This window comes from Dryobates pubescens, chromosome 7, assembly GCF_014839835.1.
Source record: "Dryobates pubescens isolate bDryPub1 chromosome 7, bDryPub1.pri, whole genome shotgun sequence".
Classification (NCBI taxonomy): Eukaryota; Metazoa; Chordata; class Aves; order Piciformes; family Picidae; genus Dryobates; species Dryobates pubescens.
In genome coordinates, this window is record NC_071618.1 from 9,966,123 (window position 1) to 9,988,922 (window position 22,800).

The 22,800-nt window shown below is 42.1% G+C and overlaps 1 protein-coding gene across 1 annotated transcript in view; it reads right to left on the reverse strand.

The window, feature by feature from the left end:
* The window catches only part of MYO16 (myosin XVI), a 331,490-nt gene that overhangs the window by 204,857 nt on the left and 103,833 nt on the right, over positions 1-22,800 (reverse strand). Inside the window, exons 6-7 of the mRNA XM_054162913.1 lie at positions 21,990-22,114; positions 17,341-17,466 (exon numbers count right to left, since the gene is read on the reverse strand). Of these exons, the coding sequence (XP_054018888.1) occupies positions 17,341-17,466; positions 21,990-22,114 (251 nt within the window). The remainder of the gene's footprint in view (positions 1-17,340; positions 17,467-21,989; positions 22,115-22,800) is intronic.

Sequence of the window (22,800 nt, forward strand, 5' to 3'; positions counted from 1 at the left end):
TAAATGTTAGCTGAGAATACCCAATGCTGTTTCATAAACCACCGGCATCAGTGTTGGCCAGCTGACAGCCTAAGTCCTGTTGCCACAAGTACGTGATTGCAATCACAGGTTAAGAAATTATGGTGGTTTGGCCTTGGCTGGGGGCCGAATGCCCACCAAAGTTGCTGTATCACTCCCCTTCTTAGATGGACAGGGGGAAGGGGAAAATACAACAAAAGGCCTGTAATAAGGTAGGGGCAATTTAATAGTACAAAGCACAAGCAAAGGCTGCATGTGGGAGCAAAAGCAAACAGGTGTTATTCTCTACTTTCCATCAGCAGTCAGTCCATCGGTCAGTCACTCCCGGAAAGCAGGGTGCTAACACATAGCAGTTGCTCTGGAATATAGATGCCATGGATGAATAACCCCACACTTCCTTCTTTGTCTTAGTATATAGATCTGAGCTGACATCATATGGCATTGAATATCTCTTTGCCCAGTTTGGGTCAGCTTACACATCTGCATCCCCTCCCAAGATCTTGCCCACCCCTCATCATACTCTTGGGGTGGGGAAATGTTGGAAAAAAACAGCTTGGGTGCTTGTTCATCAATGGCCAAAACACTGGTGTGTTATCAACAGCCAGCCACAGCACTGCAAAACACAGCACTAGAAAGATGCTCTGAGGAGAATTAACTCCAGCTCAGCCAAACCTGACACAGAAATATGGAGCATAAAGGAGCAACAGAAATTTCTCAAAAATCTCCCTATGCACTTGAGGCTGCAAAGGCAATTCCAAACTGCTGTCAGGCCATGCTAGTTTTACTGCTACCAAATTAGCAAGGGAGCAGAATCAGTGCTCCTGAGAGGTGTCTTCCTCTCCTCTCTGGTCAGGTATTGTCCTCTGAAGTTATGCAAATGATACTAGATCTGCGCCAGCATCTGCAAGAGATAAGTTGCTGGGTTTGGTTGAACTCTTTTTATCAAAGACACAGTGCCAGTACCTCAGATTTGCAACACACCTGCCTAAGAAAGGTGGAATTTTCATGCAAATGTCCTGCTGTGCAATTTTACACAGCAATGAATATGTATTATCCAATTTGCCTGCACTCTCAACAGTAAATTCCTTCAGTACTTCAATTTTCTTCCCTGTCAAAACCAACATTTTTCTCTAGTCATCTTTCTGATTCAGCACTGGACATTTTAAGAAGGGACATTGAGACTCTTGAACGAGTCCAGAGAAGGGCAACAAGGCTGGTGAGAGGCCTTGAGCACAAGCCCTATGAGGAGAGGCTGAGGGAGCTGGGATTGTTTAGACTGGAGAAGAGAAAGCTCAGGGGAGACCTTATTGCTCTCTACAACCACCTGAAGGGAGGTTGTAGCCAGGAGGGGGTTGGTCTCTTCTCCCAGGCAACGAGCACCAGAACAAGAAGGCAGAGTCTCAAGCTGTGCCAGGGGAGGTTTAGACTCAAGGTGAGGAGAAAGTTCTTCACAGAGAGAGATGTTAGCTGTGGGAATATGCTGCCCATGGAGGTGGTGGAGTCACCATCCCTGGAGGTGTTCAAGAGGGGATTGGACATGACACTTGGTGCCATGGTTTAGTAGTCATGAGATCTTGGATGACAGGTTGGACTTGATCTTTGAGGTCTTTTCCAACCTTATTGATTCTATGATTCTATGATTTCTTACCATCCACAGGTACCTGGTTTACAATCAACCATTTGTTCACTCCCCCATCTTTTCTTATTCTTCAGGCTGTTTTTATCTGCACCATGTATCTAAGATTCCCAGCTCCCTTCATTCATCTCCTCAACTTGTTTCCTTCTAACCTTTTATTACTGCTCTTACCCCTTTTTTGAGAGGGGACAATGATATTTTTCTTTTCCTTCTTGACATCCATTCTACAGTTCTCTTCGTCTAAGTCGTCCTCAACCACCTGCTGTCACTTCTTAGGATCCCACTTCAGGTTCCCTGGATGTGATCCCCAGCATTCTTTCATCCATAGTGAGACAAAACTGTACAATAGGAAACTAGTGGATCAACAGCCTTAGATCAAAATCAGTATTCATTTGGGCCATTAGTCTCATAATAATGTGTGAAACACAGTGAAATTTTGTAGCATTTTAATATCTTAACACAACAAAACCCCTAGGCAGAACATAGGAAATACCATTGGTTATACCACTACAACCAATGGTATTTCCTATGTTCTGCCTAGGGGTTGCCACATCCAGCTGGCAGCCAGTCACCAGTGGTGTGCCCCAGGGATCAGTGCTGGGCCCCATGCTCTTTAACATCTTTATTGATGATCTGGACGAGGGCATCGAGTCCATCATCAGTAAATTTGCTGACGACACCAAGCTGGGTGCAGGAGTTGATCTGCTGGAGGGTAGAGAGGCTCTGCAGAGGGACCTCGACAGGCTGGGCAGATGGGCAGAGTCCAACGGCATGAGATTGAACACATCCAAGTGCCGGGTTCTGCACATTGGCCACAGCAACCCCATGCAGAGCTACAGGCTGGGGTCAGAGTGGCTGGAGAGCAGTCAGGCTGAGAGGGACCTGGGGGTGCTGGTCGACGGTAGACTGAACATGAGCCTGCAGTGTGCCCAGGCAGCTAAGAGGGCCAATGGCATCCTGGCCTGCATCAGGAACAGTGTGGCCAGCAGGAGCAGGGAGGTCATTCTGCCCCTGTACACTGCACTGGTTAGGCCACACCTCGAGTACTGTGTCCAGTTCTGGGCCCCTCAGTTTAGGAAGGATGTTGACTTGCTGGAACGAGTCCAGAGAAGAGCAACAAAGTTGGTGAGGGGTTTGGAACATAAGCCCTACGAGGAGAGGCTGAGGGAGCTGGGGTTGCTTAGCCTGGAGAAGAGGAGACTCAGGGGTGACCTTATTACTCTCTACAACTATCTGAAGGGAGGTTGTAGACAGACGGATGTTGGTCTCTTCTCCCAGGCAAGCAGTACCAGAACAAGAGGACACAGTCTCAGGCTGCGCCAGGGGAGATTCAGGCTGGATGTTAGAAAAAAGTTCTATACAGAAAGAGTGATTGCACATTGGAATGGGCTGCCTGGGGAGGTGGTGGAGTCGCCATCACTGGAGGTTTTTAGGAGAAGACTTGACAGGGTGCTTGGTGCTGTGGGTTAGTTGCTTGGGCGGTGTTGGATTGGTTGATGGGTTGGACGCGATGATCTTGAAGGTCTCTTCCAACCTGGTTTATTCTATGTATTCTATGTATTCTATGTAAAAATTAATCTGCAGTCTTCACCAGTGAGTAAGATGCCCTACCTCCACAAGCATACGGCTAAACTTCACTGGGTTGGAAAAATGCAAGTTTAAGTCATTGCATGGCTTCTATTCTAGGTAGTTTGCTAGGACTGATGCCCACGAACACTTGTGATTTTTTTTTTTCTAAACTAGGCAGAAAAATAAATCAATCAAAAAAAATGAAGCACTTCTGGGAGCAGAGTATAGAAAAAATATATTGTTTGACCTCCAATCTTCATATGATCTGAAGATTGCATTAGGCTGAAAAAATTCTGTGGGCTGAAAACATTCCTTTTGTTGCCTGGTTGGAAAACTGTCAAAGCTTAATCAAGTTCCAAACCTTTGAAAAAATCAGCCACCAGATGCTTACAAGGTAGTTTTTTGATCATAACATCTTTGTTAGTATGGTCCACTGTAGGCATATGTGTTAGTCTAACCAGTATCAGTGGCTCTGATTATAAACATCTACTTAGATATTTAAAAGTGTTGAAATTTAAAAAAAAAAAAAAAAAAAATCAGAGAAGTTTCAATTTTTGTTATTACCATTATTACTATTACCATTACTGAGCTTCTGAGACAGAAGTGCTGTACTTTCATGTTAGTCATATATTCAGCAGATGGAATAAATACCATCAGGTATGTCACGGAGCAATAAAACTCCTTAGAGTAACACGGGAGACTATTAAACTAATAGAATGGGTTGTTAATAGGCACTTCAACAAGCATCGAGGACATTAAGAAGAAAAGTGTAGGTCAGGAACCTTCAGCTACTGGGGAGTGAAACAAAGAAAACAGAAATCCCAAGAAAGTGACTCTCAACATTAGGGAGTTAATTACTAAACTATTAGTGTTACTGTGAATTGAATTTTGAAGATCATATATTTGTTCTCCATTACGCAGTAGAAAGCCTGAGAAGACTGAGTCTCCATTAAAGGCAAGTCTCATATGTAAACCTACAAAAGAGAGCAAATATCTTTCAGAGGCTATAAAGCATTTTCTCTGCAATTGCAAATCTTATCCACACTACTACTCTAGACACAGGAAACAATGTGTGAAATTCATTAAAGATCTCCCTTCTTAATACAATATAGATGAGGAATATATATTTTTCTATTTGGTTTTGGAAAAAAGGTGACCAAAACCACCTGTGGTCAGCAAAGCGGAACAGATCAGAAAAAGTAGGTTATGGGAATAAGACTAGCAGCAGGGTAGAAAGAGTGTGAGGGGGAAAAATAGAACATAGCATGGATAAAAATGCTGAACTTTGCAATTAACAGTGTGAAATAAATGAAGTGAAAGGGAGGGATCATGGAATGGTAGGGATTGGAAGGAACCTCTAGAGATCATCTAGTCCAAAATCCCTGCTAATGCAGATATGCCTAGATCAGGTTGCACCAGCATGTGCCCGGGCAGGCTTTTAAAGTCTCCAGAGAAGGTGACACCACAAATTCTCTGGGTAGTCTGTTACAGTTTCCCATCACCTCCTGTGTTCTGGTTTGCACATGCTGCCCCTTAACTGGGCACCACTGAAAAGAACCCAGCCCCATTCTCCATCCTTTAGGTATTTATATGCATTCATAAGATCCCCTCTCAGTTTTCTCTTTTCCAGGCTAAAAAGCCCCAGGTCTCTCAGCCTTTCTTCATAAGAGAGATGCTTCAGTCCCCTAACCATCCTCGTGGCCTTCCATTGGACTCTCTCCAGAAGTTCTCTGTCCCTCTTGAAATGGGGAGATCAGAACTGGACACAATACTCCAGGTGTGACTTCACCAGGGCAGATAAGAGGGGAAAAAGAACCTCCCTCGACCTGCTGGTCACACTTTTCTTAATGCACCCAGAATACCATTGGCCTTCTTGGCCATGAGGGCACATTTCTGGCTCATGGTGGACTTGTCCATCAGCACTCCCAGGTCCTTCTGTGCAGAGCTGCTTTCCAGCAGGTCAACCCCCAACATGTACTGATGCATGGGGTTATTCCTCCCAAGGTGCAGGACACTACATTTATCCTTGGTGAACTTCATGAGGTTCACCTCTGCCCAATTCTCAAGCCTGTCCAGGACATGATTAATTGCAGCACAGCCTTCTGGTGTGTTAGCAGCTCCTCTCAATTCTATATCACCAGCAGACTTGCTGAGCTTACACTCCGTTTCTTCATCCAAGTAGTTGATGAATATGTTGAACAAGAAGAAAGAAATGGTAAGGAGCCAGGATGTAGGCAGAAGACAGACTAAGCATAGAATGAAAGAAGAAAGTTATACGCTATATAAGTTATACACTGCAATTGAACAAGGGCAATTGGGACCATGAGCAAGTAGGAAAAAGGGATAAGTATAACAGAAGGGCAGGAAAGCTGGCATGAGGCCGAAGTAGAGGAAAGAGAAAGCTTGGATGAGAACCAGGGAGAGGAGGAGGGGCAGAAGATGGCTGTGCAAGGAAATTAGAACCCAGCGCGTGGCTGCGGAGAGAGGAGGCAGTGACGACTAGCTCAGCACTAGGAGCTTGTTTTGGCTTTTCTTTCCTTTCTTTTCTGGCAATAAGGGGTTTGAGGCTTGGGACCTCCTGAAGAGGGGAGGAGGGGCAGCAGGCTCAGGTTGCCTACCTGCCTGAGGGCAGTGATGTAGCCGGGGGAGGGGTTGCTGTGGAAACCGCTCGACAACCAAACAGAGCCCAGTGTGTGGCTGCCGAGAGAGGAGGCAGCGGCAAGCAGCTCAGCTCTGGGTGCTCAGCTCTGGGTGCTCAGCCAGGCCTGCTCACTGATGGGAAAAAAAAATAAGAAAGAAAAAGGCCGTGTGGAGAGGGTGGTTACTCCAACAAAGGCTAGTAGAAGAGCAGTGGGCACCCAAACAGAGACCACACACAAGCACGCAGATGTTCAGGGAGGTGGCTGCAGTGAGTGCTGGAGCCTGGTACTCAATATGGAGGATGGAAGGAGCAACTCCTGTGTTAGGTGTGAGCAGATCAGGGATCTGATGAACATGGTGGCCGAACTAAAAGAAGAGGTGGAAAGGCTAAGAACTCTAAGAGACTGCGAAAGGAAAATTGACTATTTCCATAATCTAACCTCTACAAAACCAGAACAGGGGGTAACTCTTAGTGGAGCAGGGAGTTTGGTACCCTCCCATCAGCAAGCCTCTCAGCCCCCCTGTAGTAACCCACATGAGCAGGGCCAATGGGAGCAGGTCTCTGCCCGACAGAACAAATGCAAGTGGAGAAAGCCTGCTACTTTGAGCAGCGCGCAGCCTACAGTGCGCTTACAGAACAGGTATGAGGCTGTGCAGGAGGAACAGGTCATCGGTAAGGCTGAGGACTCCAGAAGCTCAGGAGCTGCACCGATGACAGGTTGCCTCAGGCCAGCCATCAAAACTAATCCAGAAAAGAAACCTTGTAGGGTCATCATTATAGGAGACTCCCTACTGAGGGGAGCAGAGGGCCCAATGTGCAGACCAGACCCATTTCATAGAGAGATCTGCTGCCTCCCTGGTGCCTAAGTAAAGGACATTGTAGGTAAAATTCCCAACCTTGTGAGTCCTTCAGACTACTACCCACTGCTGGTCTTTCAGGTGGGTAGTGACGATGCAACAATGAGAGGCTCACAAGCAATTAAAAGAGACTTCAGAACCTTAGGGCAACTGCTAAAGGGATTAGGAGCTCAAGTTGTGCTCTCTGCTATCCCTCTAACATCAGCAATGGATGAGGGAATGCTGAGGAAGAGCCAACAGGTCAATTCATGGCTCCGGGGCTGGTGCCATCGACAGGGCTTTGGGTTCTACAATCATGGCTTGGTTTACAAGGCACCAGAGCTGAAAACAACTTATGGGACACACTTGTCCCAGAGGGGGAAAAGGATCCTGGGGCAGGAATTGACAGGGCTCATTGATAGGGCTTTAAACTAGATTTGAAGGGGGAAGGGGTTAATAGTCTCCTGATGGCCAGTGACAAACAGAGGGGCAGCTCACCAGAGGCAGAGGGATGGAGAGCTGGTAAGGGGTCTCAACTTGCTGCCCTGAGGCAAGCCACGAATGATGCACCAAGACACTCTGGAAACCAAGGGGAATTGACACAAGAGGACAACAGGGCCTGCCCAGCTGAAGTGCCTCTATGCAAATGCATGCAGCTGGGGCAACAAACAGGATGAATTAAGGGCCACTGTGCTGTTGGGATGCCATGACATAGTGGCTATTACTGAAACTTGTTGGGATGATTCCCATGACTGGAATGTAGGGACAGATGGGTATAAGCTCTTTAGGAAGGATAGGCAGGGAAGGAGAGGAGGAGGTGTTGCCCTCTATGCCAATGACCAGCTGGAATCAGTGGAGCTCCACCTGGGGAGGGATGATGAGCTGGTTGAGAGTGTATGGGGTAAAATTAAAGGCAAGACCAGCAGAACCAAGCAGATGAGCCCCTCCACAGGCAAATAGAAGCAGCTTCCAGGTCACAAGCCCTGGTCCTCATGGGTGATTTCAATCACCCTGACATCTGCTGGAGGGACAACACAGCAAGGCACCAGCAATCCAGGATGTTCCTGGATTGCATAGAAGACAAATTCCTCCTCCAAATGCTAGAAGAACCAACAAGAAAAGGTGCTATGCTGGACCTTGTTCTCACCAACAGGGAAGGGCTGGTAACCAGTGTGAGGCTCAGAGACAGCCTTGGCTGCAGTGACCATGAAGCAGTTGAATTTAATATCCTCAGGGCAATCAGGAGGACATATTCTAAGCTTACGACCCTAGACTTTAGGCATGCAGACTTTGATCACTTCAGGGATCTGCTAGACAAAGTGTCGTGGGATGAAGCCCTAGAGGGAAGAGGGACCCAGGACAGCTGGTCAGTATTCAAGGACCACCTCCTCTGTGTCCAGGAGCAATGTATACCAACAAAGAGAAAAGCAGGAAAGAATGCTAGGAGGCCTGCCTGGATGAGCAAGGAGCTGCTGGATACACTATTTCTTAAAAAGAAACTCTACAGGAAGTGGAGGGAAGGGCAGCTAGAACAGGGGGTATATAAGGAAGCCTCCCAAGCAGCAAGAGACCTGGTTAGGAAAGCCTAAGCAGAGTTTGAATTGAATCTAGCCAGGGAGGTTAAAGGAAACACTAATCATTTCTACAGGTATATTAATGGCAAGAAGAAGACTCGGTAAGGTGTGGGCCCCCTCAGAAAGAAAACTGGTTAAATGGTCACAAGTGATGTGGAAAAGGCTGAGATACTCAGTAACTTCTTTACCTCAGTCTTCACTGCAAGGGCCTCTAGCCACACTCCTGATGTCATGGAAGACAATGCCAGGGACCAGGAGGAAGAACTGCCCATCATAAGTGAAGATCAGGTTTGTGATCACCTGAAGAATCTGAAAGTGTTCAAGTCCATGAGACCTGACGGGATACACCCACAGGTACTGAGAGAACTGGCAGATGAGGTTGCTGAACCCCTCTCTATTATATTCCCAAAGTCAAGGCAGTCTGGGGAAGTCCCCACAGACTGGAAAAGGGGAAACATTACTCCCATTTTCAAAAGGGGTAAGAAGGAGGAACCAGGGAACTACAGGCCAGTCAGTCTCACCTCTGTGCCTGGAAAGATCATGGAGCAGATCCTCCTGGAGGCACTACTGACACAGAAGAATAGTGAAGAGGTGATTGGGAACAGTCAGCATGGCTTCACCAAGGGCAAATCCTGCTTGACAAACCTGGAAGCCGTGTGTGAACAGGTGACAAGATTAATAGATGAGGGGTGAGCAACTGATGTCATTTACCTGGACCTGAGCAAAGCCTTCAACACTTCCCCTGGTCTCCAAACTGGTGAAACATGAATTTGATGGGTGGACCACTAGATGGATAAAGAACTGGCTTGATGGCTGCACCCAAAGAGTGGCTGTCAATGGGTCCATGTCCCAGTGGAGGCCAGTGACATGCGGAGTCCCTCAGGGCTCAGTCCTGGGACCAGTCTTGTTCAACATCTTTGTCGGTGACATGGACAGTGGCATTGAGTGCCAGACTCCAGCACTCTCTGCAGCTAGCAGCCTGGACTCCTGAGTGCTTATGCCCCAAATCTGTCTGGGTACCTACTGATTTTCTAACAGCCTCTGGCCGAGTTGTTACCATGGTTCACAGGTTTTATTGTTAGTTGTTAAAAATATGTATTCCACCTAACTACTGTAATTTATCTGAGCTACCACAGAGGCTTCTGCACTCTGACAGCTTCCCTGGCACATGCAGTCGGGCAGGAAGGCTCTCCAGCAAAAATGGCATCACGCGCTCAGCCCCGCCGGGTTCTAAACTTCCCGCAGCTGACGTCACGCTCCCGAGCAGGCACGCGAGAAGACAACCCTCTCGGTCCTCACCGTCTGCCAGGGGTTCTTCCACCCACAAAGCCCCGAAAAGAAACCAAAAGAGAAAGATCTCAGCTCAAGCACACTGGTCCTGGAGCCGGTCTCGATCAGCTCTCCAGCCAAAAGTAATAAACCAGGGAAAAATACTATGTGATCTTATGACTACAGTCACTTATAATCTATGCTCCTACAAGTTATATATCAATACTACAGAGAGTATCATACATCTGGCACTTCACAAAGTTTGTGCCTGAAAACTCTTAATTAGACATCTTTTTCATATATATTCTACAGAAGGATCATTATATTTTACAGCCACAAGTTGTGTCAAGGAAGGTTCAGGTTGCATATTAGGAAAAACTTTCTTCGTAGAAAGGGTTGTCAGGCATTGGAATGGGCTCTTCAGAGAGGTGGTGGAGTCACCATCCCTGCAAGTATTTAAAAGATGTGTGGATGTGGTACTTAGGAACATGGTTTAGTGGCAGTAGCTTGGTGCATCCCAGGATACCACTGGCTCTCTTGCTGTTCCATGGAGACTTGCTGAGTGCAAGCAATGGTCAAACTTGAATGAGATCAAATATAATTTTCAATAATGAGTTCAAATATCCTATCTATGCTGAGGCATATTTTAATGATGGATGTCAATTTTATTTTATTTTCTATTTCATGGTCAATATGCACTTAAAGAAAATAAACCAAAACTACAGTTCATAGTTGAGTGAAATGACTACTCTGTTGGTGACAATGAGCAAACTAGGTTACATAGTAAGCATAAGTAAGAATTCTTTGTATAACCTGAAAGAAATGCTGTGTTTGGATGAACTAACTAGACAAAGGAGTGTGATTCAGTCCAAGCAAACAAGCTGAGTAAATGTATGTTAAGGCAGAATATACTTAAGAGAGAGCAATGTCACACATAAATTTTGAAAATTACATAGGATGTGTATAACATGATAAGAAATATGAGATGGGCATCTAAGCTCTCTAAAGAATGTTTTTTTTGTGGATACTTCCATTTTGTTAATGGGAAGAAATCCTTGGTAATACAGGAGCTACTCTTTAACAGACAGCAGTTCAATCATTCCCTTATCCTCTTTTTGACATCATGAAACCGTTAAATCTCAAAGCCAGAGGCTAAATCTGTATCACCTAGTAAGAAGAGTTCAATGGAGCAAGCTTAAGTATCTCTTATAACCCACACTGCTTAGCTGTTAGCTCTGACCCTGACTCTGCTTTGAACTACTCCAATCAGCTCTCTACAAGCAAGAAGAATCTCCCATAGCAGAAAATAGCTCTAAACAATACATACGTGAGCTAAAGTGTTGTCTGGCTTAAACCCTAGCCTTCTTTTGTTTAGTAATTTAACAACTTAGATATAGGCAACATCCTCCAAGGATGAAATGTTGGGAGAGGTAGTGTTTAAGCTACTAAGGAGTCAGCTCTGACCCGCATGTCTCCGATAGCTGGTTTGAAAGGTGACATTTCTGTGATAAACAACAAAGAAACAGCTTGTGCCTGGGAACTGAGCCAAAATACCCAAGGCAAATGTCAGAGCTGTAGTCTATTCCCACCACAGGGAGGGCAAGTGTGTGCTCTCCTGATCACAGCTGCCTGGAAGATGTCCAGTGGGGACAGCACTACCAGCGCCAGATTACTAGCTGCTCACAAAGTGATTGCTGTGCTAAATTCAAATTAAGGGGCCAGCCTGAGAAATACAAAGTCCCCCTTCCACAGCTGGTATCAGGGTCAGCATGGGCAGTGTGGTACACTAGTGAAGATACGTGCCTCACTCTGGTGTGCGCAGGCAGCAGCCATGTATTTACCAGCACTGCCTGTGCTGCATGTGAATGAGACAAAGGAGTTCAAACTGCCATCAGTAAGAGTATTAAGAATGTGTATGTCTGAAAGCCCCGTTAAATTTGCATAGGCAGCCCTGGCATATTCTAATTTCTTGAGGCTGGTTTTGCTACTCCCATAACATTATTCTGAAAAGGATTTTGTGTATCACTGATGCAGATTTGCATGTATGTCAAAGATTATTACATTCTACCATTTCATTAAGGCAAAACTAAGGTAAGCAACTCCAACGAAAATACTTCAGTAATGTTTATTTTTGGTATAATGTTAGAATCTCAATGTGCATTAAAATGAAAACTCACTTTTTGCCCTAACACTTACAGAGGAAAACCAACATCAGTCCTAGAAATTGCAAATAATTTTACTCAAAGTATGAACTTAAAACTGTTGCAGTTTGAGCTGGGTGCCCCCCTGGTGTGTTCACTTCCTGTGTCCAGAAGTCCAGCCCAGAGGGATGGACATAGGAAATTGTGTATTTCCTACCATAATTCTTTGCACCACTATAAGATCCAGTGCGGAGTCTAGCACGCTCTCTTTTCTTCCTCCTCCGCCAGCCGGTAACTGGGGGAGATGTCTCCTGGCTTTGGGCCTGGCTAGGCCCAAGGCCACGGGGGGATGGGCAGTCTCAGGCCTGGCCAGCTGAGACTAGCCCAGCAGAGGGAGGGGGAAGAAGGAGCCCTGAGGGTCTCGGGTGTACCCTCAGGTGGGAATGGGATGCCTCTGGGTTTGCTTTGGGATCTTTCTTTGTCACTGCGCTTTTGGGTTTTCTGTAAATATTCACCGCTTTCTATTTAAACTTTCATCACTTTTGCAATCCGGTTGCCTGAGTCATTATTTCTGCCTGTGGTGGTTTCAAGACGATGCAACAACCTAGTGCTATGTTTTGCTTTTGATAAAATTGGCATTGTTGTAAATATTTAAATCTGTTCCCTCTTCAGGGTTCATTCTGTGCAGCTTTACACAAAGAGTAAGGCATCGCCCCCATCAAGATGACTGAACAGACTCAGCACATTCAGTGGGCAACTATCCATCCTTTGGCCTATCTGCCCCACACTTTGGTCTGGATTCTCCTTGAAAAATGTTTAAATGTTCAAGCTAGACCTCTAACAAATGCTAGTTGTCCATGGCCTCTATAGTCAGGAAAAGTAAGACCTTTAAGTAATCATTCATACAACCTATTCTAAATGCACCTCCTAGATTTGTCTGAATTGCACTCCAGTGGTGATTCTTCATGTTAGACAACACAAAGCTTTGACTAAGCTGTAGCAAGCTACATTTGGTTGAGTATTCTATCCTAAATTAAGCTGGTTTTGCCGTTACTGAAGTACCTTTATAAGTCAGGTTTTGATTACAAGGTGTGGGTGTGATGTCTTTCACATGCTTAGCTCACCCAGGATAATGGAATTTTGCTCCAATAATTTATCATATCATTTACTGTGGAACTTGAGGCAATAAGCTTTCCATAATCCACTTACACTGTGTATTAATTTAGAACTTAAGATTTGCAACCAGAAGCTCACAGTATCTTTATTCTTTATTCTTTCTGTACCCATGAAAACGAATTTTTTCTCACTATTTTTTTTCCTCCAGTACCATATCTGTTATTATTATGGTCTTAAAAATAGGCTAAATATTGTGGGGAATGGAGTTTGAGGTTTTGTTTGTTTGGTTGAGTTTTTTTGTTTTCGTGTTGTTGTTGTTTTGGTTTGATTTTTTTGTGGGTTTGGGGTGGAGGGTGGTTTGTTTGTGGTTGTTTGTTTTCTTTTTATTTATCTATCCTTGTAATTTATGGAACATAATTATTAATTATATATTGGATGAGGTTTGGCTGCAGGTATGGCAGTAGCAGTGCTAGTGAACTACTACACAGCAATACTTTAGAATGGGGTTTTTGAAATTACAAGACAAGAAAAGGCTATGTTTCTGTTCAGATACATTTCTGGAAGGAAAGAAATCCTCTAAAGAACTGAAAAGAACATCAAATTAAAACCAAATAGGGTTTTTTTACAGTTTTCTGGTTGAACATACAGATTTATCACTCCGGTGAGACTTTCAAGTGAGACTTTTCAAAAACCTTGCTACGAGTTATGTGTTACATGAGGGTGAAAATGTAAGGCATGAAGTTCAAAGTATAAATTAATTACTTTCTCAGGGGAAATTAATATTTTTTGCTTAGAAATAAATATTCACCTTTTCATACTTTTTTTTTCATACTTTTTTTTCATACTTTTCAACTTAAAATGGACCAGCCAAATCATGTCTTGCTAAGGGTTTTTCCATTCTACCGTACTACCTTTTCCCAAAAGAATAACAAGACTTTTGTCTTTGTGTTTAATTAATTAATCCAAATGGAATTATGAATATGATATGCATGTGAATTCATAATAAGGCTAAGAGATGTTTCAAAATTATGTTCATAAAAAAGTAACTCTTAAAAACACCCTGATGGCTTAGCTAGTGGATGAAATATTTTCCCTGAGATGTAATAAATCTGTCATGTAAAGGAATTAAAATTATTTACTTCCTTCTTGCAAACAAAATCTTTATAAAAACTGGTAAATTATCTGTAATAATAATAAGGTATCTCCAAACTGCATTATTCATTAACACTAGTAAAGGAAGATACTTGCTCTGTATTTTATTTCTTTTAGTGAAGAACAGTACATTGTTACTTCATTTGTCTTCCTCCACATGTACAGTACCTAGTACAGTACCTAGTACAACTGGTCCCTAGCTTCTCACCATAAACTCCTGGAATAGTAAGAAACACTGCCATTGTCACCTGGGACATAAAGGGAGACACAGTTCAACAAAAGAGACAGCAAAAAGGATCATCTTAGAAAACAACAATCAGATTTTTTAGAACACTTAAAAAGGAAAGGTTTTTTTTTTCTATTAGCCACTTTCAATAACATTTTTTACATGTACAGGTGTTTCAAAAATACATAAGTTCATGACAAAAAGGATTTTTCAAGTCATGCATGGTTAGTGTTGCAAACATATATGTGTTATGCATATATAACCAAAGTAAAATTCTTACCTACTCCTTTAATTTAAGCCTTTCAAGTTCTTTCCAGTTAAAACTACTGTTTAGGCTTCACACTAGAAGCCTAATGACTAGAAGTCATTGTATGATCTCATAAATGGAGTACAAAGCCTGACCTTGCAAACCATCCTGAAATGTAAGAAACAGCAGCTCCAGCTCTAGATTACATCACTGCAATGAGCTAACTTATGAATGGGAATTTCCTTGCCCTAATTAAGTCTAAACACAGGTAAAGCAAGTGCATGCATGCTTGCAGTACCACATGAGGCTCCAGAGAGATCAGGGAGGGTAATTAAAGTACAGAACAGCACAGGGCAAGATGAGATGAGAAAAATAAAACTACAGTACATGTAAAATGTCACCAGTGCCTCACTTGCTAACAAAATTTCAGTTCAGTATATTTTTGCAGAATTTTTTTCTCTGTAAATTTAATCTTCCAGACATTATTGAGGGTACACATCAGGTCATACATGTATAAAATGATGACTTAATCTATTATGAAAATATGTTGAGCTTTCATAGCCTGTAAAAGAGCAGCCACAAAGCATCTCAATAGGAGAAATCTATCTCCCAGCAGAACTAAACAGTTTCAAACACATTTATCTTCATCAGTATTTTTACTATTTTCTTAGCTATTTAGTCGATGAAAACAAGGCAGGCAATAAGGAAATACCTGTACACCATTTTAATAAGCAACAGGAGATCATATGTAAGTAATTAATTGTATTCTTAAATGATTTTGCAAACCTAAAAAATATATTACAGATGTAACCGTCTTCTAAGGAAGACAGTCTGATAAGTATCACAGTATCACCAAGGTTGGAAGAGACCTCAAAGATCATCAAGTCCAACCCATCACCACAGACCTCATGACTAGACCATGGCACCAAGTGCCACATCCAGTCCCCTCTTGAACACCTCCAGGGACAGTGACTCCACCACCTCCCTGTCTACCTATAAATGTGTTGGCTTTCCATTAGACATTTTGGTATGCTTATGATCTACACCTCACATGTGGATCACCTGCAGTGAAAGACTGAAAACCCAAAAAAGTACACACCTCTTGTATCTCAGCACTTCAGTCTTGTAATTCATAGGATTATTCACAAGTACCAAAAAAGCAATTGAGACACCAAAACCAGACATGAACAAAAATCCTAGCTCTCTGTAGGCCTTGCCTAGAGATCCAGCTAAATACGCACTGAGATTAGAAAATAACAGATGAAACAACTTCTTGTCATTCTGAGTTATGTTTAAAAGCATGCTTGATGGCAATAGAAATCATTATGGCAAAGTACCAAAGAAACAGGGGAGCGGCTTGACAGCTACAGCTCACTGCATTTTCTGGCTAACTCAGTGTTCCCATTTACAGTTTTGGGAAGGACATCCCTGCAAACAGCAGGAATCTGAACAAGAGAAAACAGCTTGTATTCAGAGCAACACTGAGAAGTTCCGTCTTGTGTCTATACCAGAATCACAGAATCAACCAGGTTGGAAGAGACCTCCAAGATCTCAAGTCCAACTGATAACCTAACCCTAACTAATCAACTAGACCATGGCACTAAGTGCCTGATCCAGTCTTCTATTAAACACTTCCAGGGATGTTGACCCCACCACCTCCCTGGGCAGCCCATTCCAATGGGCAACCACCCTTCTTTCTATGATCAAGCCTAAACTTCCCTCTGTGCAGCTTGAGACTGTGTCCTCTTGTTCAGAGCAGGTTCGGCCCCTCCTGGTGGAAGGCAAAGATTGGAAGGGATGAGTTTTCCAGGAGTTGCATCAGAGATCTGACAGGCAAATGGTTAGGAACATGGGAGGCTAAACTAGGATGCATCAGAGAGATTTTTGGAAGGTACCTGTGTTTAAGTGGAGATTTGTGAGCCATGAGGTGGGTCAATAAGGGACGTGGGGAGCTCTCCTAAAGTGGTCATACTAAAACAAAGGCTCACTGAGCCTGTCTGGGGAGAGTGAAGATGAAGGAAATTATAAAAGGTAAGATATTATGAGGCATGAGTCAAGTTTAGGCATGGCCTCCAAATCCCAAACCCAGGGAAACTTTCCACAACTCAGTGACTGATTGGAAAACTTTGAATGAAACTGGTGTGTCAAGTGAATCCTGGACATTTATTCACAGAAATACACAGAGAAAAATGTTAGCTAAAAATAAGTGTGACATCAGAATATAAGAAAAAAAGACCAGAAGTAAGTTCTTATTTTGGTTCCCTTTTAATTTTCAGTACAAATTATTTTTTGCTGTAGATAAACTGCTATTGATGGCAGATTGATTTTAATGAGTTATACTGGGTTGATAGCTTTACAATATTTATTCTCAAATGATCTCAGACATTTGAGATGCCATCTACAGTACAGGAATGTGCAAGCTTTTTTCACATTAGAATCAGAATAAGTCTTCCTAACTTGAAAGTATTTGCTATTGCTATAGAAGATCCACACACATCACAGCATCACAGCATTGGCTAGGTTGGCAGAGACCTTTGAGATCATCCAGTCCAACCCTGACCCCAGCACTGCCAGGTCACCGCCACCCCACGGCCCTCAGCACCACACCTGCAGGGCTTTGAAACCCCTCTGGGGATGAGGACTCCACCACTGCCCTGGGCAGGGCTGGGCAACCCTCAAGAGAAACAAATTCTTCCTCATGTCCAACCTAAGCCTGCCCTGGTGCACATAAAGGAAAACCAGGGTCCTCTGCCGCAGCTCTTTACCACGCAGCACAGGCAGCGCCTAGAGCCGAGCAGGAACGGGCCTGGGCAGGAAGAGTAAAGCTTGAAACCATTTCCAGCCCCCCCGCACACTTACTCACCATAAAGATCACCATAAAGAACAGAGAAGCAGGTGAAGAAATCATGCCTTACCTGTCCATACTTTGCAGCTAAGTGTAGGGGTGTCCAGTAGTGATTATCTACCACATTGAGATCAGCCCCATGATCCAGTATCAGGGATGCAACATTCTTGTATCCATTAGCACAGGCCACATGAAGCTGCAACATAAAAGCACCTTAACAGTTTAAAGAACTCAGAAAAACCTGTGATGTGATACTGCATATCTTGGCGCCCCACAGACCTAACTGGCTAAATCATAATAAAGACAAATACAACAAAAGACTAGAAGACCACTGCAGAATCTTTTTTTAGCATTTACAAACCAAAAAAATCAGGATGATAGTGTATTGAGAACTACCTAAACAATCTAGTCTCACTGGATACTTTTCATACAATTTCATGCAAACATCATTTCAAACACACTAACAAATTACATGACCCCAAGTAGATTCATACATTTCAACACAGCTTGGCCTAGATCTGTCTTTCTTTTGTGGTATTTCAAATATCCCAGATATAAGCTGGCACTACTTTACTCCAAAATGAATTAATTAACACATAACCAAACCAAGCACATTGATTTTGCAGTACAAAATCAGCCACCCAAAAATGGTTTCTCTGTACTGAACCACAGAGATTTTATTTATCTTATTTACATTGCCTTCCTAGATACGTAAGTATTTTAAGTGGCATTTATTTCAATAATTTTAGTTGATTTTCTTTATCAGCAAATCTCATTTCAGTCTGAGTGGAAAAGAGAGAGGATGGAAAATGCATTAACAGCATGACAGAAACTCAGGTCAGCAGGATCCCCAGGAGGTCAAGCAGTGTAACTTTCTGCTAGAGCAGGGACAACTTCAAAGGTAGCAGTGTTTGCTCACTGCTTGTCACTCTGAGTAGCAAATACAGCATGAATGATTAAATGGCAAGAAGGGGAGAGAAGAAACTCAAAAAATCTTTGTTAATGCCTGCTTTGAGAAACTGGACACTAACTTTTGCAATATATTACTATTTAAGCCTCTGTATACCTTTGGCATTTATATCATCAATCATTTCCATTATAAATAGCATTCACAGAATGACATTGGCAAAAAATGTATTTTTTTTTTAATTTAAATAATACAAATAGTATTTATTTAAGAGAAATATAAAAGCAACATAATACCAAACAGGACTTGTGGAGAGAAAAGGATCCTAGAGAAGGACATAGTAGGGCAATACAAATTAGTTACTCTGGTAATAATCAAGTAAATAAAGGAAAATGCAATAAAGAAAATTTTGTCAGGGATGGGTTTTTTTCCCCAGGTTTTTGTAGAAATTGTTTCTTATATATGGTGAATAACCCTCTTGAGGCACATAATTCACCTGACAAGACTGACACACATTACAGTTTAGTGGCCTTTATTTTCTTAGGATTCTCTGCTATGACTTGAAACATTCTCTCCACTTAGAGAAACAAAGCCAACAAAATCTTCATTTTCAAATTGCTCCTCCCTGGTCAGGAGGAGTTAATTCTCATGATGGTCAGTAAAACAAGGCTCAGGAAGAGGTTTGAGATTATAGGTGGCAACTTGCATCCCCAAACCAGGTAGCCCAACAACATGATCTTTCTTTTTATTTTCCTTGGGATAATGTGAGCCCATGACAAACTCATGAGGTTCAACAAGACCAAGTGCAAGGTCCTGCATCTGGGTCAGGGCAATCCCAGGCACTGATACAGGCTGGGCAGCAACTGGCTTGAGAGCAGCCCTGAAGAAAAGAACCTGGGGGTACTGGTGGATGAGAAGCTCAACATGACCCATCAGTGTGCACTTGCAGCCCAGAAAGCCAATCACATCCTGGGCTGCATCAAGAGAAGCATAGCCAGCAGGTTGAGAGAGGTGATTTTCACCCTCTACTCAGCTCTGGTGAGACCCCACCTGGAGTACTCCATCCAGTTCTGGAGCCCCTGTTACAGCAAGGATCTGGAGGTGCTGTTAAGAGTCCAGAGAAGGGCCACGAGGATGATTAGAGGACTGGAGCACCTCTCCTATGAGGACAGACTGAGGGAGTTGGGGCTGTTCAGTCTGGAGAACAGAAGGCTCCAAGGAGACCTTATTGTGGCCTTCCAGTATCTTAAGGGGACCTACAAGAAAGCTGGTGAGGGACTTTTTAGGGTGTCAGGTAGCGATAGGACTAGGGGGAATGGAGCAAAACTAGAAGTGAGTAAATTCAGTTTGGATGTTAGGATGAAGTTCTTCACCATGAGGGTGGTGAGACACTGGAACAGGTTGCCCTGGATGTTTTTAAAGCCAGGCTGGATGTGGCTCTGAGTAACTGATTTAGTGTGAGGTGTACCTGCCCATGGCAGGGGATTTGGAACTAGATGATCCTTGAGGTCCCCTCTAACCCTGACAATTCTATGATTCTATGATAATGTTAGCTGAAGGGACTATTTTTCTGAAGACTGAAATAGATGGCTAATAACAAGAAAAATGTCTTGCAATAAACCTGTTACTAGAACTGTGTAGTTTTAAAATCACTGTAAAGATAAGACACAACAAAAACAGAGTCCAGAATATAATTTGCCTTGTTTGCTATTTCTGGTCCAGATATACCTGCAGAGTATGCATGAAGTTTCTTTTATGAACATGTTTGATGCAGACAGAAGTAACACATTACAGCTTATCAAATAATTTCACAAATTCTGTATGCTATAAATGCTCTAATTGAAAATGTACAAAAACTTCAAAAATTTTCCATAATTTCATAGAGCTTCAGCTTTTTTTCCCCTGTTTTAGCAGAATAAATTACATTTTCTATTTGGATATCAATTACACAATTGCTATTTTAAAGTAGTTTAAAAGCTCACATGACAAAGGAAATGTCAAAGGGGGAGGCAATTACAGGAGAATTTAGCCAAAAAAAATCATCAGGTCATCATTCTGTGTTAATATAGCATATGCACATATAAAAGTACTATGAATCTATAAGAATGTGTGTATATATTTATGGCATTGTTTTTTTCCTGATTTATCCTAACTTACACATGGACTTGGATACATTCTGTGGAGAGAAAATAAATCTCATTTGCTACATACACCTGAGAAATCTGTCACTTTCTCAATGTAGATAGATACAGAGTAATAAAATCCTACTTCCAGCACCATTTGATACGCATACAGCTACCACAGACTGGCTGACTCCACACTCGTGAATAAAGACAGCACAGTTTAACAAATTCCGGATTTCCCACCAATTAGTTGGACAAGTTTCACATAACAGAAATCTCAAACACAAGCAAAACGACTACTTATGGCCAGACTACCAAAGAAGTTCAAAAAATCAAAGTTCAAAATAAAAACTGTTAAAGAAAAAAATGTCCCCTTTGTCAACATCCCACCGAGTGAACAACACAAACCCAAACTATCCACAAAGCTTTTCTCCCAATATCTGCAGCACTGTTAAACACATTTCAGATGTACATTCCAACATTTGTCTGAATCACATAACTACAGAAAAGGTGGCATGCAGTTCATAACTCAGTTTAACTAAGACAGTTCAACTAAGACAGTTCAGATTAAAATAGAAATACAAGTATATTGCATTTTACTGTGGTTTAACAGTTTAGCAGTTTAGCTGCAGTTTGCAACTACAGTGAACTGCCTTGGGGTGGCCACCTCGAAAACCACATCCTTCTTTACAGAGAGCCAGTGGCTGGATTCAACAATCCCAAATATAAGGCTGCTCACTTTTTCAGTTAAACACTTGACAAGTATTAAAATATGGAATTAAATACTAATTCAGTATCACACAATTTAACTCAGCATAAATTTTGAAATTAATATTAATAATTATTATAATGGTCAGTACTATGTATCTTTCTAATTATTTTAGTACAGTATTTGTAGAAAATAACCCAAAAACTTTCTACACAGTTACTCAATAATCTTAATATTACTGCTGACTATTTATTGGTTGATAATTGTGTTGAAGATTTTATAAGTAAAGAGAACATTTCACAGATGTTATCTAGGGAAAAATGCATTAATTTGAAAATTATTTCTTTACATGAATTTTTAAATTATTTGACAGATGAAGAAGAAGCCATCCTGAAAAACAAACCCCCCACAAAAAAGAATTAAACAAACAAAAAAAGCCAAACAAACAAAACCTCAACAAAACCAAACCAAAAACCCAAACCAAACAAATCCAAAGGCACAGAAGCTCCAGTTGCAGAAAAAAGTATGAGACTCAGTGACTACAAATAACATGCAAACCTGGGAGAAGGAATCCACTGATATATTGGGTGCTTCAATGCACTGCATCAAGTTAGGGTAGCTTCACAAAATCATGTTTCAGCCTGGCTCAGCCAGAAGATATGAGCATAAAACAGGAATCATTTAGGGAAGTTTCAGACTCTCTCTGAGACAAAATGTGTCTGCTGCAGTTCTAAGCCCCAGTGCCAATGTTGTTTTGGTTCATAATTTTTTGTGTTGCATATTCAGTGTCTAAGAGCAAGAAAACTGTCATTAAGACACAGATGTTGCACTAATCTATTTGAAAATATGTACTATGCATAACGTTAACATATATCTATTTTCATTTCCCTTCTTAAAGAATTGCCTTGCAAACAGTCTCACCAATACACAATTGAAGTACATGCATATTCACAGTGTGATGATTACGTATTCCCACTCACCAGGGTAACTCCTTCATCATTCTTTTGATTCACACTTCCTCCACTTGATATGAGCTGTTGAACATCTGTCAGCATTATCGTAGGTCTCTGTATCTTCATTTGGCGCAACGAGTTCAGCTCTACACCTAGAATAACAAAAAAAAAATAAAAAAGAAGGCTAAAACTTTCTGCTGTTTCATTCATCAATAAAGAACAGTGATATGATTTTATGTTCTGTGTTTGTAGAAGCTTAATCAACACTTAATTAGACTTCAGTATATAGAGAGAATGTTTACTGACGTATCTGCCAACAAGTTTACTCACATCTTTATCAGTCACTACATGGATGAGTTAATGTCACTCAGCAATATCAAACACATGGACCTGTAAGTAAAGCAGTTTGTAATATCATTAAATCCACTGTAATTGTGAAATAGCTAGGAATGGGGAGAAAAATTAAACACTCTAAAGGAAGACACACTCAAGTGCTGGGATCTTAGTTAATGAAAATTATTTTTGGCTGCACTTTTTCAGCTCTTGTATATACATCACAGTGCCCAGATCAGTCCCTCAAATCTCTCAGCTCAGCTGCTTGAGAAATTATGAAGTGATGCAAATTACATTAAAACTCAACGGTTTTTTAACTGCCTAGGCTATTTTTAACAAGGATTAGTTTTCCAGCTGAGTGTAGACACTGCAAAGTCCTATAAATCAAGAGATAAAGTGCTTTGGAGGAATGAACAAACAGGAGAAGATGAAAAGAATGAAGGGTGTGGGATTGTTTGTGTCAGCATTGCTACTGAAAGAAACAGTTGTCAAAGTACAGTTTTAA